Source organism: Vulpes vulpes, chromosome 12 (genome assembly GCF_048418805.1).
Source record: "Vulpes vulpes isolate BD-2025 chromosome 12, VulVul3, whole genome shotgun sequence".
Lineage (NCBI taxonomy): Eukaryota > Metazoa > Chordata > Mammalia > Carnivora > Canidae > Vulpes > Vulpes vulpes.
In genome coordinates, this window is record NC_132791.1 from 80761183 (window position 1) to 80783632 (window position 22450).

Here is a 22450-nt window from a genome sequence, read left to right on the forward strand (position 1 = left end):
TATATTTTCAGAGGGTGTTATGTTAATAACTGTCTACTAAGAGTACTTTTAGGACTGGAAATATTTGGCTTTCTCCAGGTGAACTCTCACATCACCTTAATTCACCCAGGTGTGAACTGAAGGCTGGTCAGTATTTTTCTCAGTCACATTTAAGAGGAAGTTGCTTGAGGGGCAGGGGGTGCCTGGGTGGCTGCCTCTGGCTCAGGTCATGATCCCGGGGATCCTGGGATGGAGTCCCAGATCAGGGTCCCTGCAGGGAACCTGCTTCTCATTCTGCCTGTGTCTCTGCCTCTCTCTCTGTGTCTCTCATGAATAAATAAATAAAATCTTAAAAAAAAAAAAAAGAGGAAGTTCCTTGTCCATGGATCCTGACAATATGTTAGGAGAAAGGAGGCGTGGGAAGGGGACATCCCTCCACGTGTTCCAGCAGGATTACAGTAAGCATCAGACTGCCAAACTTCCCCCAAATGCTTTTCTACCACCGTCTGCAGTATCTCATGAACTCATCCTCACACAGGGGAACAGAGACTTGCAGAGGACAGGGAAACAAGGAAACTTTGAGTAACCAGAGTCCAAGTAACAGAGGAATTCTGGCTTCAGTGCATATTTGCCCTTCTAACAGTTTGGAAGACTACCACCTGTGATTTAAGGGAAAAGCATCAAAGCCCAAATGAAAAAGTGGGTTTTGCCTTTGGAGGAAAGGTTTATGGTCAACAGAACTATAAGAGAGGGACAAACACCACCAGGTTGAGGAGAGTGTGTGCATGAGGCTCTCTCACTATGGAAGCAGGGGGTCACCTTCAGGGTGGTGGCAGTGGTGTCTCCAACCATCCGAGACTCAGGCATGCCCAACAGGAGGGGTCCAGCCGTACTGCAGAAGGGCTCCTCAGGACAAAGTACAACCTGGGATCAGTCCCCCCACAACCCCCCTGTCCCACTGCCCCCAGAAGTCAGCTTTGCTTACATTTCTGACCAGCTTGCAGACAGGAAGCATTCCCGGCCTGACAAAGAGGCAAGCAGAAGCTCAGAGTAGATTGCATTTCTGAGGTTCCAATGCTTTAAAAACGGAAACCATATGGGAATTATTTTATTATTCCACAGAAGCCTTCAGGTGGCTTTAAATTAAAAGGAATATTATCAACCACATCCCTGGGCTCTTTATTCCCCCTTCTGCATTCCCTCCTCCTCTTTTCACATCTTACAAGCCCTGTGATTTAACAGTGGAAATTCCCTAAATATAAATTAAGCATTATGTCCACCCAAGAAACTCTTTCTGGCACTCATCCAGTAGTTTGGCATTAAAATCTTTCATGTGACTCTTGGGAGATTAAGTGAGGGGGGCAGGGGAGGAAAGAGAGAGAGAGAGAGAGAGAAAGAAAGAGAGAAAATGAATGAGGAAACAGATTTTTCCTTCTTGAGAATTACTCTCCAGTATGTAAAGATACTTGTTGAAAAGTATACATACCAGTGTCAGAAGGGATGTCATCTCCTTGAAGAAATGTAACAACCACACCAAAATGTAGGTCACATCTATGAGAAATGGCACCAAAATTTTGTGCAGCAGTAACTACCACACATACAGATTTCCTATAGCGGGCACCAGGGCCGGTGTGAGCAACCCCTCCACAGCCAAACACCTAGCCCTTATGTCTTACGTCTGAAGAGCTAGTCATACTGAGGGCCTGAGTCAGGCTCAGATGATAACACTGCAGCAAGACACTCTTCCCAAATCCTTGTAACTTGTAATAACCAAAGTTTACGTCTTGCTCACACTACATATCCAATCTGGATCAGGGTACCTTTCCATGAGGCCCCCTCAGGGATCAGACAGTGCAGGCTCCATGTCAAAGTGTGTTTCCATTAAGGTAGGTAGGAAGGATAAAGTAAATCCTATAGTGACTCCTAAGGCTTCATCTGGGAAGTAACATGTGACCTTTGGTCACATTTCATGGGCCAGAGCCAGTCACATGATCATGCCTAACATGAAAGGAAGGAAGAAAGTACATCCATATGGAGTATCCCGAAGGAGGGCAAACAGATGCATTTCTGAGCATCCTCAATGACCACAAGAGTCTCACAAAGGCTTTAAAAGACAAAAACACCTCTTAGAACCCATAAAAGGTATCATTTGATTCTTGAGGTACATATAGATCTCCTCATAATCACTCCTAGCCCCCAGGACAGGGAATTCAATGTCTGCCTGACAAAAAAAAAAAAAAATAAGACTGGACAATATGTTACAGTAGCTCTGACTCCACTGAAGCCCAGGGTTAATACATCAGGTTAAGCCAGAACACAAAAGTCTTATAGCCATCGATAACAAAGATAACGTGAAATGAGTGAATAATGCCATCTTTTCCTCAAGTACTTCCTCGGTTCCTTAGGAGGCAGGAAAGGCATGCTCAGCCTCCAGTAAGCTTGTTAAGACAAATTCATAAAGATATATGGAAAGAATTTCCTCACTAGTCACTTAAAGAGGACCAAGACCATATTTCATCACTCACCTACCCTTAATGCAGATGCAAATCTTCTCCCCATTAAGCACTCAGGGACAGAGTATTCCATTTTAATATGAATAAGTCTCTCTCCACTTAGTACATACAAAATGGCAAAAGAATGTCTGTATAAATCTTGGCTTTCCCAAGAAACCGTCCAAAAACTATGTTATCTAACTAAGAGAGAAGCTGAAGGTCAAATGGAAAGGAATACATAGAAGAGGAACCTTATTTTCCCTAGCTCTGAAATACTTTCTTAGCATTCCTTCTCTGGTACATTAACCCCGCCCTACACCCTCAACTTTTAAATGGGGAGGAGTAAAGGAAGTGGATTGGAGAGAGACTTGAAGGCTTTTAGTACTGTTAGAATACTGCTTACTGTTTACTAGATACATGGAGAGACTTAAATAAAAAATTCATGCCAAACAGTATCTGTACAAGAGACCAGCTGTTCTTATTTATTCCAACAGACATGGTTACAAGACTCCAAACTCTATTATTCGGGCTCAGCCAACTACTCCAGCAACAACCGCACAGGCTTTGAAGCATTTGGGGTCGCAGAACAAGGCCTTCATTTTACAGAGAAATGCTGAAGACAGTTTATTCTAAGAACTCTAGGTTCTACCTGAAAGCTATAAAGTATACCCAAAAAATAAAATAAACAAACCAAAACAACAAAAAAATCCAAAAAACAAAACAAAACAAAAAAATCACTGTAAAGTAAACTCAGCTCCTAAATTACTTTCTTTCTCCCCCACCCCCATGCCCAAACAGGCCAACCCCCCCCATGCACAAGTTCTCATGCTCATCCTTGATGCCTGATGACATCCTTTGACATAGGACCAGATACTGATGATCCCAAGACAGATAGCCTTTCAAGGGTGAATCTGGAGTGAATGCATGGACCTCCATCCTGGAAGGCCTTCGAATACAGTTACCTCACTTGAGAGGTTTGTGAGCACTCTTATTTTTTATTTTCTTATTTGGAACCACATCAGTAAGTGGCTGAAGACCGTGTAACTGCAAGGAAGAAGCTCTAAAGACTAGCTTTTAAGTATTGAAGGGACAAGTGCAAAAGCAACCTCTACTGTAACAATGGACTTTCCAGAGTGTTTTCAAAGCACTCTGTGCTATGCTAAGAGCTTTATCTTCTCATTTAAACCTCAAAACAATCCTATGAGAGGTGTCCAGTGATTTTCTTCCAAAGACATGATTTGCAAAGGGAGGGAAAGAGTGTCATTTGACACTGGAGAAACCTGGCACGACGTGACCTCATCCACGTGATCAAGGTCAAGAGTGCAAAGCCATGTAGAATGTGTCCATCCTTGATGGGAAGCATGGAGAACAGTGATCCACCTCTGCAGTCTTTCTCTCAAAAATGCATAAGTCAGTCTAATCTTGAGGAAAACATCAGATGAAAGCACAAATCAGAGACAGTCCATACCATACTACCTGGTATGCCTCAAAACTGTCAAGGTCATCAAAAACAAGTCTGAGAAACAGTTACAGGACAGAGGAGTCTAAGGACATATGAGTAAATGTCATACATCCAGGAGGGGATCCCCAAACACAGAAAAGGCATTAGGAGAAATTCATGAAATTCAAATAAATTCTACAGTTTAGTTAAATATAAAGTACCAATGTGAGTCCTTTAGTTTTGACAAACACATCTTAATAAGGTAACATGGGGTGCCTGGAGGACGCAATTGGTTGAGCATCCAACTTGATTTCAGTTCAGGTCATGATCTCAGGATCATGGGATTAAGCCCCACACTGAGGAACAGGGAGTCCACTTCAGACTCTCTCCCTCTCCCTCTGCCCCCTCCTGTTCTCACATGCGTGTGTGCATGCTCACTCTCTCTCTCTCTCTTTCTCAAATAAATATTTTAAAACATGGCAACATGATAACAATAGGGAAACCAGATGAAGGATATATGAATATTTTTCTGCTATCTTTGCAACTTCTCTGTTAATCTAAAACTATTCTACAATAAACTTATTTTACAAAATCTCTGAGGTTAATGCTCTTTATCTCCCTCCTAGACAGGAAAACGTATAGGGTAAACAGCTTCCCAAAGTTACAAGCTAACTCGTCAGATACATCTACTCCACATTGAAGGAACCAGTGGAATAGGGCTATAAAATATGCCCTTGCCTAAGATCTATTAAAATGATTTTATGCCAGATACATGCTAAGAAGCGTCTGCTAACGGCATTTCACTTACATCCCTCATAATAATGCACTTGTATCTTAGCGCACACTTTTAAATAAAGAGGCCATAACATTATATTCTCAATATCTCATCTTTATGTCCATCACAAATTTCAATTACTCAGTCAATGCCATGTGATGATCACATTTAAAAAGAATTAGCTCCAGGTTTTGCAAAAATGTTGATGCTTCAACATTCCATAAGAAGAAAAAAACATTAGCCAATGGACATTTCACCCCTCATGCTCCATCTCTCACTCTTCCTTGTTAACACCCACATCTTCTCATCCGGATGCTGGATATTTCAGTGCTCCTATGCTCAGCCTGTTGCTGTAATGGGATGAGGGGATTATAAACCAGGATACCCTTCAGGAGGAAATGCAGCTATCAACAGAAGACCAGCATATGCTTTGGGTTTCATCAGATCCTCAGAGATACAAGATCAGCTGTGGCTACTCCAAAACCGAAAGAAAGCAAAATGCCATCTGAAATACAAATGCTAACAGTGTTATCTACTGAACCAATGTTTCCCACAATGTGAAGCCAGCCTCTCTGGGAAAACTCTAACATCTTCCCAGGAAAGCTCATGTGGTCCAAGACATATTCTTTTTTTTTTTTTTTTTTTTTTGTCCCCTTGAGATTTGCCAAAAAATCAGACAGTAGGATTCAACAAATATTTCTAAATACTGTACTTAATATATTGTTCTCTGTGAGACGATAAAGTGGAACTTATCCAACAACTAAGAAAACAGGCTGCCGTCTTTGTGTGATTAGATTAGGCTGTCTAAAGTCATGTTTTTCTCAATCGTGTTCTATTTACAAGGGTTTTTTATTGCTTTTGTTTTTCAAGGCAAGTAATTCCTCAAATTATTGATTTTTATCACCCTGGGCTTGTTTCAGGAACAGCTAAAACTCTCCCCACCCCGGACCCTTCTTTATACTTTAAAGTATCCCAAGACAATTAGCTAATGGCACCATATCTGGCTTAACAGGAGAGAAGGATACAGAAAAAAAGAGGATGTGAGAATAACCAATTTTCCCACAATATCACAGAAAATCAGTGGGGGAGCTTGACAGATGGAGCTAACTCTCCTGATTTACTGAACAATGAAAATAGAACCAAATCCAAAGTTTGGCTTGTTCTCTTCACCAATGGGAAAGAAATGAGCAAAATTCAAGAAGCCACAATCATTCCCCCAGACAAATATACACAACAACAACTTGGCAAATTGATACTCATCCAAAACAGATCCTTTCTCAAGAATCTTTGTTATTTTTATAGCTGAACTCATGAAAAATCTTTTCATTTGGGAGGCCTGGGTGGTTCTGGCTGGAATTTCAAAATTTCCAACCTTTTACCAACAGAAGAGGCCAACATGTTGAGAGGCCACAGGGAAAATGACACTTCCAGGAGCAGCCATCAGAAGACTGCCTGTTGGGTAGATTCTTGGGGATTCAGAAGCATGTAAGCTTCTAGATGAGTATCTGCACTTCTGGGGAATCCTGATCCTCCCTCAGATATCCTATTCATATCCTCCACAGTCTCAGCATTCCAGACAGACGGACACTGAATTCACCATGCTAATCTCTCCCCCTTCGAATCCTGTCCTACCACCCCAAAGGACACCTGCTGAACATTAAACTGAGATTGAGTTTCAAAGCCAAAAGCCTACAAAATAAGTAGAGGTCAGATTTTTCAAAGCATTTGCCGCTATGCTTTTGAGAGTCCTTTAAAGTTTTCATGAATGGTGTCAGGTTTGCCCAGTGATTTTCTGCTTGCTTGACCTGGAGTCACCAACTATACACATGGTAGGAAAAGCTTAACCATGTGAGATAGTATAGACCAGATAAAACACATATGTAAGAACATGAAGCAACAGGTCACTATTTAGTCTTAGTGTTTGCATGTCCACAGAATTTTCCGATTAGTATTAATAGCTCCGTTGGTAAAGCCACATTTATCAGTCTAACAAGTAGAACTGATTCAGCCATTTGCCATGTGGAAAGCACATACCAGCACTTGTACAGTGTCTGGCACACATATATCGATGAATAAATCAACCAGTAGTCTTTGACATCTACTCAACAGCTATCTGCGGGAACGAGTGGGGAGAAAAGCTCTTTTGCTTCCTGATCCTCACAAGTATTTCTGGATAAATTTTACTCTTAAAATTATATTTCCATGATTAGCCTTTGTTCCATTACTCAGGCAATACATATAAATATTAGAATATTGTTAAGAACAGATAGGCAAAAATAAAAATACATTACTACCTTTAAGTCACTGAGAGATAATAACTTTAAGTTTTATATATAAATCTCTCTCAAACTATTTCTAAGACCCAGACATCCATGTATGCATACAACACAGTATTTTTAAATAGGAGCATAGAAAAAGCTACAACACTGTTTTAATGCTTCATTTGGTATTTTATTGTGCTTTTCTACTATAATTTATATGGCCACCCTAATACTAGGTTAGACAATTATAAAATTCACATCAAAAATAAGATTGTGATAAAGAATCCTTGTAGTAAACCCTTTTACACTTGTTCGATAATAATCTCAGGATAAATTTGCCTTGGAGCTGTATTGCCAGAACTATGAAAAAGCTCATTTTGCAGCTTTTGATCTTATATATTGCAAAACAGTCTTCAAATAGTACATAAAATTCCCTCCTCCATAAAATCTTTTCTCCCCATGCCTATAGGGATATTGGATTTCTAATTATTCCCCAACTTACCCAGTTTTGATAGTTCGAATGGATCTTATTTTATATTGTTTCAAGGGTGATTGTTCTCATATTTAAATATAAGTAATATGCATAACATTTTGAAACAGCAGCTCAACATGGATGTTCATAACCAATAACTTACACAAGTAGCTTTGGTAAACTAGTCACTGCTTAAGAGGTACAATATAGATTGGAGTCCTAGTGTGAAATGGTTGGGTTTTTTATTTTTTAATTTTTTTTGAGATCATTCAAAACTTTTGTAGAAATTTCCTAAAGCTCAATATACATCAGAGTGGTCCAATTAGAAGGAGAGATGTGGTTTTTGTTTATTTTCAACTAGCACCATCACCTTACCATCAGATATTTAAGAATATCACATTATCACGGCACCAGGATGACTCCATTGGTTAAGCATCTGCCTTCGGGGATACCTGGGTGGCTCAGCAGCTGAGCGGCTGCTTCTGGCTCAGGGCGTGATCCTGGGATCCAGGATCCAGTCCTGTATGGGGCTCCCTACAGACAGCCTGCTTCTCCCTCTGCCTGTGTTTCTGCCCCTCTATGTCTTTCATGAATAAATAAATCTTTTTTTCTAAAAGAAAAAAAAAAAGCATCTGCCTTCAGCTCAGGTCATAATCCCAGGGTCCTGGAATGGAGCCCCACATCAGGCTCCCTGCTCAGTGGGGAGTCTGCTCCTCCCTCTGCCCCTCCCCCTCCTCCTGCTTATTCTCTCTCAAATAAGTAAATAATATCTTAAGAAAAAAAGAATATCACATTCTCTTTAGTTCATGGCTCACTTGAGTTTTGCTTTAAACTGGCATGTATGTCTACAAATATATGTGTATATGCACATACATCTATACAAAGGCAGACATCTACATGCTTTTGATATATATCCACGGGCACCAGATCTTGCATTTTTCCCCTTAGTCCCAGTAAATCGGCCACTGGGATGCTATGAGCTACACTTGCTCTGTCCCATGTCCCACAAATACGACAGGCCTGTCTTAGCTCTGTGAGGAGGGAGCCCAGCCCCACACAGTCATCATAACTGACATCTGTGGGCAAGACACCGAGGTACACCTCACTCACATGTGCCTGTTGGAGAATGCTCACTCACACACCTGCTTTAACGGTGTGAGTTCAGCCTGTGGGTTTTCCTTGATTGATGTCGGTATAACTGCTTCATGTTCTCTGTGGGTGAAGGGAAGTGGGCTCTGCTCAAAGCAGTTTGCGGTGCCTTCATACTTCCACTTGAGATTACACAAGGAATAGCAAGTTAAAGACATGGGCGCATGTGCCTGTAGGCTCTCCATACCCTCACTGACAGAACAAAAAGGCACTCAACCCTAAAATAAAACAACAAAAAAGAGGCTTTGAAAACCAGGAAACAAGCAAGCAGAGGAAGCATCTGTCGCGCTCTGCAGAAACCTTCCACCACGAATCACACACACATACCACCACCGCCCCCACCACCACCATCAGACCACTGATGGCCCGACATCCAGGACTTCTTAGGGACTCTTCATTTTACTCGACTAAGTGAAGCGGTGTGTTGCTCAAACCATAAGAGTATTCCTTGAATTGTTCTGACCCACAAAACCGGGGGACGAGTTGGGCAGAGAATGCCTACCTGAGCAAACCTCATAACCCTAGAAGAGACTCAATCTATCCTTTGAGCAGGGTGTGATAGATCACTGTCCACATTGGTAGCTTTTCATCTTTTCACATCCATTTCTGTTTTCAAAATAGAAGCCTGCTAAGGGAAAAATCCAATTTTGGATCTTGGTACCCCCACCCCCAGCCAAACCATCCGCCACGTATGTCCCCAGATGGGTAATCTGACAACACTCCACTAGCTTCAATTGCCTCATGCTGTGTACTCCTTTCAGGCTTTCTTCTATGAGATTTAAGGCAATAACTGTCATTTTAGGGAAAAAATGGTAACGGAAAAAATCCAAGCAGAACATACCTATATATTCTAGCCAAGTATATGCCCAAACAAAACAAAACAAAACAAAAAAATCACCAATTGGATGACAGAACATTTCTGGCTTTTTAAACCATCCTTACCCCCAAGTCAAAGGACCTAGAGTGATGCTGACAAAAACAAAATAATTTTATTTAGTTGAGCTATGTAAAATTGCCATGTTTGTATAACTGCAATACTGACAAGTTCCTAAGAATCAGCCTGAATATGTCCTTGGATTTTCAACATGTCACAATACTTGTGGGTGATTTGGATGAAAAGTTGATAAAGGGCAGAAAATCACCATTTTCTTCATCTCCAATTTTCAGCCTTTCTCTTTCCTCTCTTTGCCTCCTCAACAGGGTCAGATGGAGGTGGGAGCAAGAAGTAAGGCTAAGGAGTCACCCAGAACCAAATCTGGGTCAGGGCCCAAGCTCAAGGACCTGAGGCAGACTTACGCTTCCACTCCTAAAATGTTTTTAAAGCAGGGATCTAAAAATAACCTTCTGTCCCTCTCATTTTCTTCTGTTCAGGGACTTTCATCCCAATAATGACATTCACTCACACTAGGTGGGTTGAAGACAAACATACGCCATGTGGTTTGATTTTTGGACTCTAGAAACTGAGCTGATCACAAATCATTTTTCACCTCTTACATCTGTTTTCTCCTACTGGTCCCAGAACCGCCTTGACATTTTTCTAACCACCTTGCCTTCTTTTTTCTAAGAAGCTTTTCAATGGAGCACATGAGAGTTTTCCAGACACCTTCACAAAATGAAAGAAGAAATTACTGCACTGTTGTCATCCTTCACCATTTTGAGACGAGTGTATGCCTTTAAGGGAAATATCCACATCTAACGGAAACCCATCATTGCAGGAAGAAGAAAAATAAGCGGAAAACCTTGTATTTCTTCACCACACATATAATAACCAGGAAGTCATCCCCCCACCTGGTGTGGCAGCCAAATGTGTGCTGGAACTCTCAGACAGATGTCAAAGATCAGGCATTAGAAAAAATACCAATTGAATATAATAACATAGGGGGAAAAGTCCTTTGAAACCTTAAAGAATTGGAGCATAGAATACTGATAAAAGGCTGCTTTCAATTCACTTCAATCCAAATCAAAATTAAATTTAACTTCCACTTTTAAGAAAATATATTAATTGGGGCATCTGGGTAGCTCAGCGGTTGTGTGTCTCTCTTTGGCTCAGGTCGTGATCCTGGGGTCCTGGGATCAAGTCCCACATCGGGCTCCCTGCATGTAGCCTGCTTCTCCCTCTGCCTGTGTCTCTGCCTCTCTCTCTCTCCCTCTCTGTCTCTCTCTCTCTCTGTGTGTGTCTCTCATGGATAAATAAATATTTTTTTTTTAAAAAGAGAATATTGATAGAATATTCTCATTTCTGTACCTCTCCCTCCATGCAAATTCCAGGAGCACAAATCTAAAATTACAAAGTCATGATTCAGGCAACAACAACAATAACCACAACAACAACAAAAACCCCACAACCAAGTGTCTACCTAACATGAACTAAATTATAAAAGGTCCCCCCTTGGATGCCTGAGTAGCTCAGCGGTTGATCACCTGCCTTCGGCTCCAGGCATGATCCTGGAGTCCCAGGATCGAGTCCCACGTCAGGCTCCCAGCATGGAGCCTGCTTCTCCCTCTGCCTGTGTCTCTGCCTCTCTCTCTCTCTCTCATAAATAAATAAAATCTTTAAAAAAATAAAAATAAACAAATATACAAACAAACAAACAAACAAACAAATAAATAAATGATTCCCCTCTACGGGCAATGCCACTCTTAGGAGCAGTCTCTATTGTATTGTTTTCTTTTTTTTATTTTTTTTTTTAATTTTTTATTTATGATAGTCACAGAGAGAGAGAGAGGCAGAGACACAGGCGGAGGGAGAAGCAGGCTCCATGCACCGGGAGCCTGATGTGGGATTCGATCCCGGGTCTCCAGGATCGCGCCCTGGGCCAAAGGCAGGCGCCAAACCGCTGCGCCACCCAGGGATCCCTGTATTGTTTTCTTAAAGACACTTTCAATTTTATACTGCAAGATAAAAAAAGAAATACAGGAAGGCCAGACACACGTCCCCCTACTGTCCCGAGTAGTAGGAAAGTGTATCCAACTTTGCAACATGATCAACATGACTTCAAAGAATTGGTATCAGCTCTCTTGTGATACATGGCAACTGAAAAATATCAAGTAACAACAACTCATGTATATAGCAGTCATACCAGCGATGGACACAGCCAGTTTTAAGGGCGTCAGGCATACTACCTCACTTCATACTCTTAATACCCTTCCCAGCAACTGTGTGAAGTGAAGACCCATTTTCCCTTTTGACACATGAGGAAACTAAGAGTCAGAAAGTTAAGTAACTTGCCCATATGAAAGCTGGTGGTGAAGCTAAGAGTCAAACCCAGTTCCTCTCCATTCCATAGCTTCTGTCAAGTTCTCTCACAAACTTTGCCTGCAGAGGCCAAGTAAGAACCAACTCTGAGGGGGTGAGAAGACCCCAGGGAACTGGAAACTTTGCAGCACCTTGCCCACTCAGGATGGGTATCAGGTAGTCAGTTACTTAGCCTCAACTGATATTCACCACAGGAGATACAGTTCCAGGGAAACCAGATATTCCAGTTTCTTTGGAAAAATTCACCAAATTTATACACACACATACATTTTAATGTTGGCAGCTAGTTCTTTAAATACATACACATACACACTTCCTTGTATGGGCAAACACGACATATCTGAGGGTTGGATCAGGTTCTGTGGGCCACCAGTTCATGAAGTCTGTCCTACCCCACACTGATTCCTATTTATTACATCCACCAGGAGGCCACACAATATAGTCCAAGTCCAAAAGTTCCAACAGGGCCATTATTAATTCATATTAGGGCTCTGTCCATTTTGCAATGAAAAATTCTCCTTAAAACTACAAATATTTTCAATGGATGGAAAAGAGGCCCAGTTTTAACAACAGAAGCATCTGTTTTATCACATGTTCAGTACCTGAAAATGAGCAATAAAATACCATCAGAGCCACTAAAAGCAGGCCAGTTGAATAGCAGTGAGAGCGGCCCCTGGGTTCAATTAGTCCATGCTTTGCCAGATCCACAAACCAGTGAGAATTTTTTTAAAAAAGGTATATTACAAAGGCAAAAAGCACCTGCAGGAACCACTCTGCCCATAACCTTTCTTGTCCCTTTTTCCCCTTCAAGTTTGATGATTTGGCAGTTCTGGAACTCTTCCGAGAGGAGTCAAGACTCACTCTGCCAGCCCCAGCTGTTCAGAGCTCAGCCCAATCTGTTCCATACAGTTGGCTGTATTATAACAATAATGTGGCTACAGTTCACCTTCATTTGCTGCAAAGATCATTAACTATCCCTCAGAGAGATATAGCATTAAAGAAAGAGGGTGCCCAAGGCATAATAAATGGAAGTCTCTGGGTAACAGGGTTCAGAAAAGGTAAGATGATGCCAGCAAGGCCACCTGACAGTGTCTGTGGTCAGAGAAAAGAGAAGAAAACAAGGACAGGCAGGAGAGATGGAAAATCAGAAACAGAAAATGGAAAAGCAAGAACGTGCCTGGCAAACATGTATGTTCATGTGATGAGAGAAGAGAGAATAAAAGAAAATTTGAAATAAAGACAACAGTACATTTAGCATTCAATCATAGGAGAGACATGATTCTACTTGTCTGACAACTCAAACTCTCTACTACAGAGGGAAGAGTAAATGTGGAAGGGGTGAGAACAGGAAAATGAATTATAGTCCCATATAGGAGGAGTGCAACATTCTAGACAATTTTAATACTGTAAAAGATGGTGAATTCACTGAAACTAGTCTTTAAGTCACCTATCTGACCTCCCATTCATAAAGCTGCTGAATTACAGTGTAGCCTGGGTGTGTTTCCTCATTTCATTCATGCACTCAGTTATTAAAGACTTACATGAACCTCATTTGAATCTTACTCTCCTGCCACTCCATCTTCCCACCAAATCAACTAAGAGATCAGGGACCTTCAGAGAAACTTCTGCAGAGAGAGAGTGTTCTTGGGTTGATAACAAAAGCATCAAAATCGGTACTTATTCTAAGCTAGTTGCAACTGTATTAATTTAAACTCCATTCTAATCAATAATGGAAAGATCACTGGTGGTAAGTGGGGACTCGACTGGTAGACCTCACCCCCCAAGAATTTACATTCTTTGGAACTACACAGGTAATACTTTTAAGAAGCAAACACAATAGCTCCATATTCTCCATCTTCACTGCTTTATCTTGTTTGTCCTTAGTCACATCTACGTCTAGAACAGTAGTCCCCAACTGGGGGCAATTTTGTCCATGAGACTTTTATGGTTGCACACTGGGGGAATGGGGTGCTACTGGCAATTAGTGGATAGAAGCCAGGAGTACTAATAAATTCTATAATACACTGGAAAGCCCTGTACAATACAGAATGATCCAGCTCAAAATGTCAATAGTACAGATGTTGAGTAACCCTGCCTGAGAATTGTTTCAGGGATTAAACTCCCTCTTAGGTTCATATTCCATTTGGATTTTAGGAGTAGTCATTCAGAGGGAGTTTCTAAATGATACCTTGCTATCAAGAGAATACCTCCCCTCCACATAACAGTAACATTTAACACAAATGAAAAGGAAAGCAAGGGGCAGAAATTGAAAACTAATTTAGAAGCATGGATGGAACCCTGGTAAATCCTACTGTAGCAGCAAACTTTACAAAAGATTCCAACCAGTGACTTCATTACTAAAATGTTTTTTTAAAGGCATAATCTAATTCAATTCATCTGGAAGGTAGCTTCAAAATGTGTGCCCCAAAGACAGAAAAAAAGAAAGAAAAGAAAGAAGAAAAGAAAAGAAAAGAGAAAAGAAAAGAAAAGGAAAGAAAAAGTGAGATTAATAAGGAGGAAACACAGCCTTGGCCACCTCTTGTGGATAGAGAGAGATACCCCGCCCCTCCATAGCTACACCAAAGCCCCAAGACTCCGTGTTAAAGCTCTTATATTGGCTTTGAACAGAAGAACCTCACCTGAGGGTTGAAAAAAGTTATGCTTTAGCCCCTTCCTGAAAGAAGAGAGACAATCCTCCCAACCACACCTGGAAACTAATTAGTAGTCTTTGATGTACTCATCTGTCCTCGGCCCCAGAGTCATCCTAACATTTATAGAGCTTGGTATAAAGTTATTTGCTGTGAGGTAATTTAGTGTAAGCTCAGGTCACACTACAATCTTGCCAAATAAACAGAACTGCCAAGGATCCTTTCCTGTTGCTTTAGTCTTCAGACTGATGTGGTTGCTCACCTGGTTGGCGCTCTTCCCCCCTCCTGAGCCGCACTCATTTCCCTGGGGTTTTAAGTGTGTGTGGCAGGCTGCAGGAAGGTCTGACATGCTCAGGCTCTTTGGCTTTTTTGGATTCATCTTGGCAGTCATACTTAGACTTAACAGCTCCTGGGAAGGAAAAAGCACAAGGGAGGTGCAGTCTTTAACAGGGCTGGAGCTGTGGCTCCCCAGCCTAAGAAGAACATGTCCTACCCTGTCAGGATGGGGAAATCACTTTTGAAGTGGAGCCCAGGCCTCCCCAGTGCAGACCATCCACCAGCTATTGTTCCAGGGCAGACTTCCACTCCACATAATAGAGACACAATGACAAAGACATCCATTCAACTGTCTGCTGAATGCTCACCATTAACAAGGTACTGGGACCAGAGAAAATGGACTGGGAAAGGCCTGTGTCCTTGGAGTAGAAGAAAATATTGCAAAGGAAATTTTATTTGAACAATGTGGGATGGGGGACACAACCTGTTCCCTCTCGTGTGCTTAGAATACAGAATGTGAAATTGGTGACTTATTTTATGAAACTGTCCGTGTACTTTAAAACAAAAATAAAAACACGGATCTGGCTTTGTTACCATCCCAGCTATTTCCCAGATCTCACCCCAAAGTTGCTTTTGTAACCCACTGTCGATAGACTCCCCTACCATGTAATGGAGACAACAGCAAGTTATTAATCTCTGGCTTTTACAAAAGAGAAAAATCCAGGAGCAGGGGGAGGGGATCATTTCTACTGTAACCAGGTCAGTTAAGGAAACCTGTAGTATCCAATATTCTTATACCCACTGGAATGTATTAAAACACCAAAATCCTGTCCAGGTCAATCCCAGAAGGAAAACATGCAGAGAACGGCCGTATTCAGCATTGGGCATTGAAAGTGTTTTCAAGTCTGGGCAGAATGCTAGAAATTACTAAATCAGCCAATGATGTTACACTGAAGAGAACTCTCATCCCAAATGTAATTACCTTACAACCCCTGAAGATTTCTTTCCTTTGATCAAAGGAGGTTAGACTGAAGGGAAAGGGCATATATGGACAGGGTGTAAAGATGACCAGGAGATAAAGGAAAGGAGGATCAGAAAAAGAACATCTATACTCTCAATTCAGCAGTTCATTTTGTAAAATGATAGATCGTTCACACACTTCTTTTAACTCACAATACTCAATTTGTCATCCAACACCACCGTGTTTATTAGATATATTGAATTTTTAAAATTTAAATCACAAAATGAATTATATAACAAAATGTGCCTTTTTAATTCCATGCTAAGAATGTGTTTTCTCCTCCGGTGACTTTTTTTCTGGAATAAATACCAAGTTGATCGTTATGCCTCCTACTCATCTCCTAGTTTCCCTGGATCAGAACATCACGAACAATATATTCAATTATACCTGTGTGTGTATACATGTATTTATTTTTGACATCATGTTCTTGTCAAGTTTTGGCAACTGTGCTCTTTTAACTTACACAATCCCGTTTGGGACACCCAGTTGCTTTACCAAGCAAATGAAGCAGTCAGAATCAAGTTGCTTAACTCCAGCAACTAGTGTCAGGGAAATTTTATTGAAGAATATATTTTTCTGAATAACTATGGTGGATGCCACATTTTTGTGAGTCCTCCTGGAGAGTGTACATGAACTATCAGTGAAGACCTGTCCATTATAATCCTGTAGTTTATGGTATTTGTGATTTATGACTGGAAAATCATCTACTTCCCTGATGATCAAGGAGAAGTCTTAATTATATATAATGTAATTAAGGAGACAGTAAATCTAAAACAAGTAAAAAGAGCTTCATACTTATCTTAGCCATCTGCAAAGTTTCTTATAGACACAAACTATTTGACATCATGTTGGACAGTTTTATGAGCTTCCTAGGAGTTGTATGTTATTTAAACAAGAACATTTTGCTGTCCTGATATAAAAGTCCAAATTAGCACATTTAAGGAACTCAACAGAGGAAGTCTCCCCATTAGCATACCACGCTTCTCTAGGATGGCCTACAAAAAGCCAGAGGAAGCAGTGAATGGGCACTCACATAATCATCAAACAGACATATTCTAATGGTATCACAAAACACACTATCCCCTGAGGAAAACAAATAGGACAAGGGTGTAGAAAGGAAAAGCAGAAAACGTTATATTGCACTGTGTCACAGCATGTGGCTTACTTTCTTCCTGACTTCCTTGGTATAATTAAAGCCTGATGTGGATAACACCTACATCTAATTCACATCTATCAAACCAACCAGAAAAAGCAAGAGCGAGACAGGCAGCAGAAGCCCAATTCTACCCAATAATAAAGAAAGAAGTGAAGACAGCCTGGGGAGATCCTTGAGCCCTGACTGTTGGTGGCGTATCCTTCACAGGTAAATGACGCTGGTCACAAGGTGATGATAATTCTTCCTATCCTTCCAGTGCTCTGGGCTTTTGAGGAGTCTAGTCTCCTACACACATCCCCTATTTTCCTTCCCGCCTCTACTTCTGGAGAGCTCAAATGTCTGCTGATAAACATAGGAGGAAATACCTCCTTCCTCCCTTGTGCCCTTAAAGAACTTTGCATTCTGCTATCATAGCACTTCTCGGACTGCATTTTGATTAGCTGAGTACACAAAAGTGTGTTCCACCAGAATCCAAATGTCTTGGGGACAGATTCAGCATCTCATCTACAGTTTATCTCCAGTGTCCAGCAGAGGATCTGTCTTACATAGTAGGTGTTCAATAAGCATCTGTTCAGTAAGCATGCCAGTGAACCAAGAAGTGTTTAAATTATACAAAAGACTAAAAGCAAAAAGATGGAGGGGAAAGGATCTCCAACCTTCAATCACTACATCTGAAAGGATTCTGATGGCAGGATATTTTTAAATATAAAAGAAAAATGGATTCTCAAACACAAAAAGATCAACAATCCATGTAAATTATCACAAAGGCAGTGGACATTATAAATTATAGCTACGAAACTCTAGTCCTTTGAAACCTAGGTGGTATTTCCTTTAGTTCTACTCTTTGATCTTTCCTGAAATTTGTTTTTCCGTCACTGAGTGGTTCAGGCTACAAACCAAAATGATGCAGGGACACCTAAGTGCAAAGACACAAAATCTTCCACTCTCTCTAAGCACAGCTAAAACTCTAATTACCAGGAAGTGTGCCCAGACAGCTTTTGCTAACCATTCCAAATGACTGAATCTTTTCCCACCCTCTAACTATGCCTTGAGTTCCATTTCATGACTACTTATAAATAATAAAAAAATATGATGGCTTGGTAATACACACACAAAACTAGTTCCTAAGTCAAACAAGGCCAATTAAAGTTCTTAGGGAGTCACAATCGCTAACTCATCAGGATAAGAGGTAGCATTGTAGAGTGGCCGTGGAGCCCCTGCACTGGGGTTTGAACCCATGCTAGCTTTGAGACCGTGGCAAGTTATGAATCCTGTTGTGCCTTGGCCACTTCATGTACAAAAAAAAAAAAAAAAAAGGTACCTACCCCCAGGAGCACTGTGCAGAACAAAAAAGTCAATCCAAATAAAGACAAGAGACACACATGTGACACACATTAAACATTTAGTAATAGTTGACTGCTATATGGTCATCTTTGAATGTGCTTCTCTTTTACATGATTCCTTTAGTAGAACATTCCAGAAGATGAGAAAATGCTCCTTCTGAGAAGGTCAGTGACAGAAAGTCACTGTCATTTTTGCAGGTGGCATAGATGGCAATATAAAAACCTGATCCTAATGTATGTTCCTATAGGACATGAAATCACTGAAGGTTTTGAAACATAATTGTAGTATTAATTTTATTATAACCCATATGATTGCACAAAAGACATCTTGTTGAGCCACATAAAACAGACTAAAGAAAAAAAATATTTGATTTTTTGATTCTTATTAGCAGTGTTTTAGGCCAAGTTAGTGCCTCCCTCAGTACATTTCCTTCTCTGTCCAATGAGATTAGTCATGGGTCACCATGACTAATGCTTTTGATAAAATGTAATATATATTAAAGCACCTAATTACAGATGATCCACACAAACTTTATATCTTTATTCCTCCCAATTTGTATCTAAATCTCATTTGCTGTGATTCACCTCATTTTCCAAGATCCTCTTCTTACTTTCCCTCTCTTCCACATTGGATCACGTCGGAAAGAAAAAAAAATATACTAAGGAAATTGAACCTAATGAATGAGTTCCATGTTTCTTTGAGCCAAGAAAATCTGTTGCAATATGGATGTGAGGGGGCCAAGAAAAGGTGAATGGTTACCAGAAAACTATAGCAAGAAAGTAGATGGTGGAATATGCATTGTTAGTATGAAGCTAAGCCTGGACTTTAGTGGAGGATAATAAACGTATCCTATGATGCTCATTCTTCACTTTGAAAACAGATGGTGAACAGGAGCTGAGAACACTGAATTGCTTATGCTTCTGGGTATTTCTGCAAGATTAGAGAAGACAATAAATAATAGTGTATATGTAATCTGATAAAAATCAGATTGTGGGCAGCCTGGGTGGCTCAGCATTTTAGCACCTACCTTCAGCCCAGGGCGTGATCCTGGAGACCAGGGATCGAGTCCCACATCAGGTGCCCTGCATGGAGCCTGCTTCTCCCTCTGTGTCTCTGCCTCTCTCTTTCTCTGTGTCTCTCATGAATAAAAAAATGAAATCTTAAAAAAAAATCAGGTTGCACGTTCTCTCCTCTCTTCATAATTGAGTAACATAGCAAATTAAAGATTGGACATGAACTTCAAGATGATTTGTGTATCGTTTTTTATTTATTAACTTTTAAGCATCTTATTTGTGCCCCAAATCTACTATTAAATTATCACTGGTTCGCAGCCCAAAGGTTTTGATTTTAGATAACAGGAAAAGAATAATTCACCACCTAAAAAGATAACAAGGAAAGAAAGGATATCTTAAATTCTGAGTTCCCATGTTCATTTAATACAAAATCCAAATTAACCACAATAAGTAGTTGAATGAAAAACTAAATTTCTGACTCTGCACTATCTATACTCATGCAGTATCACAAATGAAAACAGAAGTGTGTACACACACACACACACACACACACACACCCTTTTTTACCCTTTAAAAGACTAAGATTCAGAGGGGTGATGTGATTTGACAAAATCCATATAGCTCAGAAACGCAGCACGGCGATTTGAGCCGTGTGTTCTAAATCTGACAACGCACCCCCTCTCCTCAGACTATGCCTCCTCTGTGCACACAAATTAGCAAAGCAGAGTTTCACTATTGGAAAGGCAAACTGGAATCAACTAGCAATGGTCATGGAGCATCTGCTTTACCTTCAATGTGTAAGGAGCCACTAAAACTCTATTAGGAAAATAGCATTGCTGAAGAGGAAGGGAAATAGTATCTGCCACAGACAGATGGAATTTAAGAACTGAAACTCTTCTTCCTGTAACAGTGCTTTCTGGTCAGATGCTGGTCTCCTGAACAGTTTCAGATACGCTGTTTAGTGAAAGGATAGTCAACAAGTCACTCTTTCAAATCTTCCCAAATTTCTAGGATATACCATATTTATCATGATTATCCCCTATATCCAAACTCTCCCCAGAGAAAAAAAAAGGAAAAAGGAACCAACATTTTCCTATACTATGAAATCCAAGATCAGCTTTTATGAGATCCACCAAACACATAAAAAGAAATAACCAAGAATACCAACAATTTTGAAAGAGAACAACATAGTTGGAAGACTAAACCTACCCAACTTCAATACTGAATAGAAAGCTATAGTAACCGGGATCCCTGGGTGGCGCAGCGGTTTGGCACCTGCCTTTGGCCCAGGGCGCGATCCTGGAGACCCGGGATCGAATCCCACGTTGGGCTTCCGGTGCATGGAGCCTGCTTCTCCCTCTGCCTATGTCTCTGCCTCTCTCTCTCTCTCTCTCTCTCTCTCTGTGTGACTATCATAAATAAATAAAAATTAAAAAAAATTAAAAAAAAAGAAAGCTATAGTAACCTAGTCAGTGTGGCACTAGTGAGAGAATAGAAAAACAGATCAGAAGAAGAGAATAGAGAGCCCAGAAATAGACCCATAAAAATACAGTCAACTGATCTCTGCCAAAGAAGAAAAGCAATACAATGGAGCAAGGACACTCTTTCCAACAAATGGTGCTGAACAACTGAACACCCGCAGAGAAAAGAAAGAAGAAGAAAGAAGAAGAAGAACAACAACAACAACAACAACCACCACCACCTAGATACAGATTTGCACCCTTCACAAAAATTACCTCAAAAATGTATCAAAGATCTAAATGTAAAACACAAATTTACACAACTCCAAGAGAATAACATGGGAGAAAATCTAGAGGAACGTGGTTGGGCAGTGATCTCTTAGATACACGACAAAGACAAAATCCATGAAAGTTGTAATTGATAAAGTAGACTTCATTAAAATTAAAATTTTTGACTCTGTGAAAGATATTATCAAGAGAATGAGCAATCACAGACTGGGAGAAAATATTTGAAGAAGAAATATCTGATGAAGGGCTCTGCATCTCTAAAATATCCAAAGAACCCTTAAATCTCAATAAGGAAACAAGCAGCCCAATTTCAAAATGGGCCACAGACCTTAATAGCTCATCAAATAATATGTACAAACAGCAAATAAGCACAAAAAGATGTTCATCATATGTCATCAGGGAAATGCAAGTTAAAACAACGATATCACTACATACCCATCAGAAGGGCCCAAATCTGGAACATGGACAAAGCCAAATGTTGGCATGGATGCAGAACTACACAAACTCTTAAACATTACTGGTGGGAATGCAAAATGGTATAGCTACAGGGGAAGGCACTTCGGCAGTTTCTTCTAGAACTATACATTCTCTTATCATACAGCAATCATGCTCCTTGGTATTTATGCAAAGGGGTTGAAAAGCCTGCACACACAAAAGCCTAAACACAGATGTTTAAAGCACCTTCACTCATAATTATCAAAACCTGAAAGATAATCTCAGTAGATTAATGGATAAAGATATTGTGGTACATCCAGACAAGGGACTACTATTCAGTGCTAAACAGAAATGAACTAAGAAGCCACAAAAAGACATGGAGGAAACTGAAATGTATATTACCAAGTGAAAGGCTAAATTCTTTAGGATTCCAACTCTACAGCATTCTGAAAAAGGCAAAACTATGGAGACTGTAAAAAGGCTAATTATTGCCTGTGTTAGGGAGATGAGGAGGGATGAACAAGTGGAAAAGAGAGAATTTCCAGGGCAGTGAAAATACTCTGTATGACAGTAAACGATGGATCACTATCATACATTTGTCTAAATCCATAAAACGTACAACACCAGTAATGAGCCCTGATATAAACTACGACTTTAGGGTGATAACAATACATCACTGTAGGTTCATCCATTGCAACAAATGTATCCCTCGGATGGATGGGGATGTTGGTAATGGGGGAGTCTGTGCATGTGTAGGACAGGGAATATTATCAGAAACCTCTGTACTTCTCTCTCAATTTGAACATAAAACTGCCCTAAAATCCATTTTAAAAGAGAGAAAGAGAACCAAAGAAGAATAAAATATAATCATACTGATATTTATAGTTTTAGTCTCCTTGGAAAAAAATGTATAGCATTCTTCATCTTCTTAGATCTAGTTAACACAAAATTTGTTCAAGAACAACCAAGTTCCATGAGATCATC

General features: G+C 40.3%; 1 protein-coding gene across 4 annotated transcripts in view; it reads right to left on the minus strand.

Moving 5' to 3' along the window:
• LOC140594628 (uncharacterized) overlaps positions 1-22450 on the minus strand; it is a 312713-nt gene that overhangs the window by 128650 nt on the left and 161613 nt on the right. Inside the window, exon 4 of one of the 4 annotated variants that reach the window (XM_072729030.1) lies at positions 14736-14882. The exons of the other annotated variants lie outside the window; for them this stretch is intronic. Coding sequence (XP_072585131.1) covers positions 14736-14882 — 147 coding nt within the window. The remainder of the gene's footprint in view (positions 1-14735; positions 14883-22450) is intronic. 4 annotated transcript variants of the gene reach the window in all.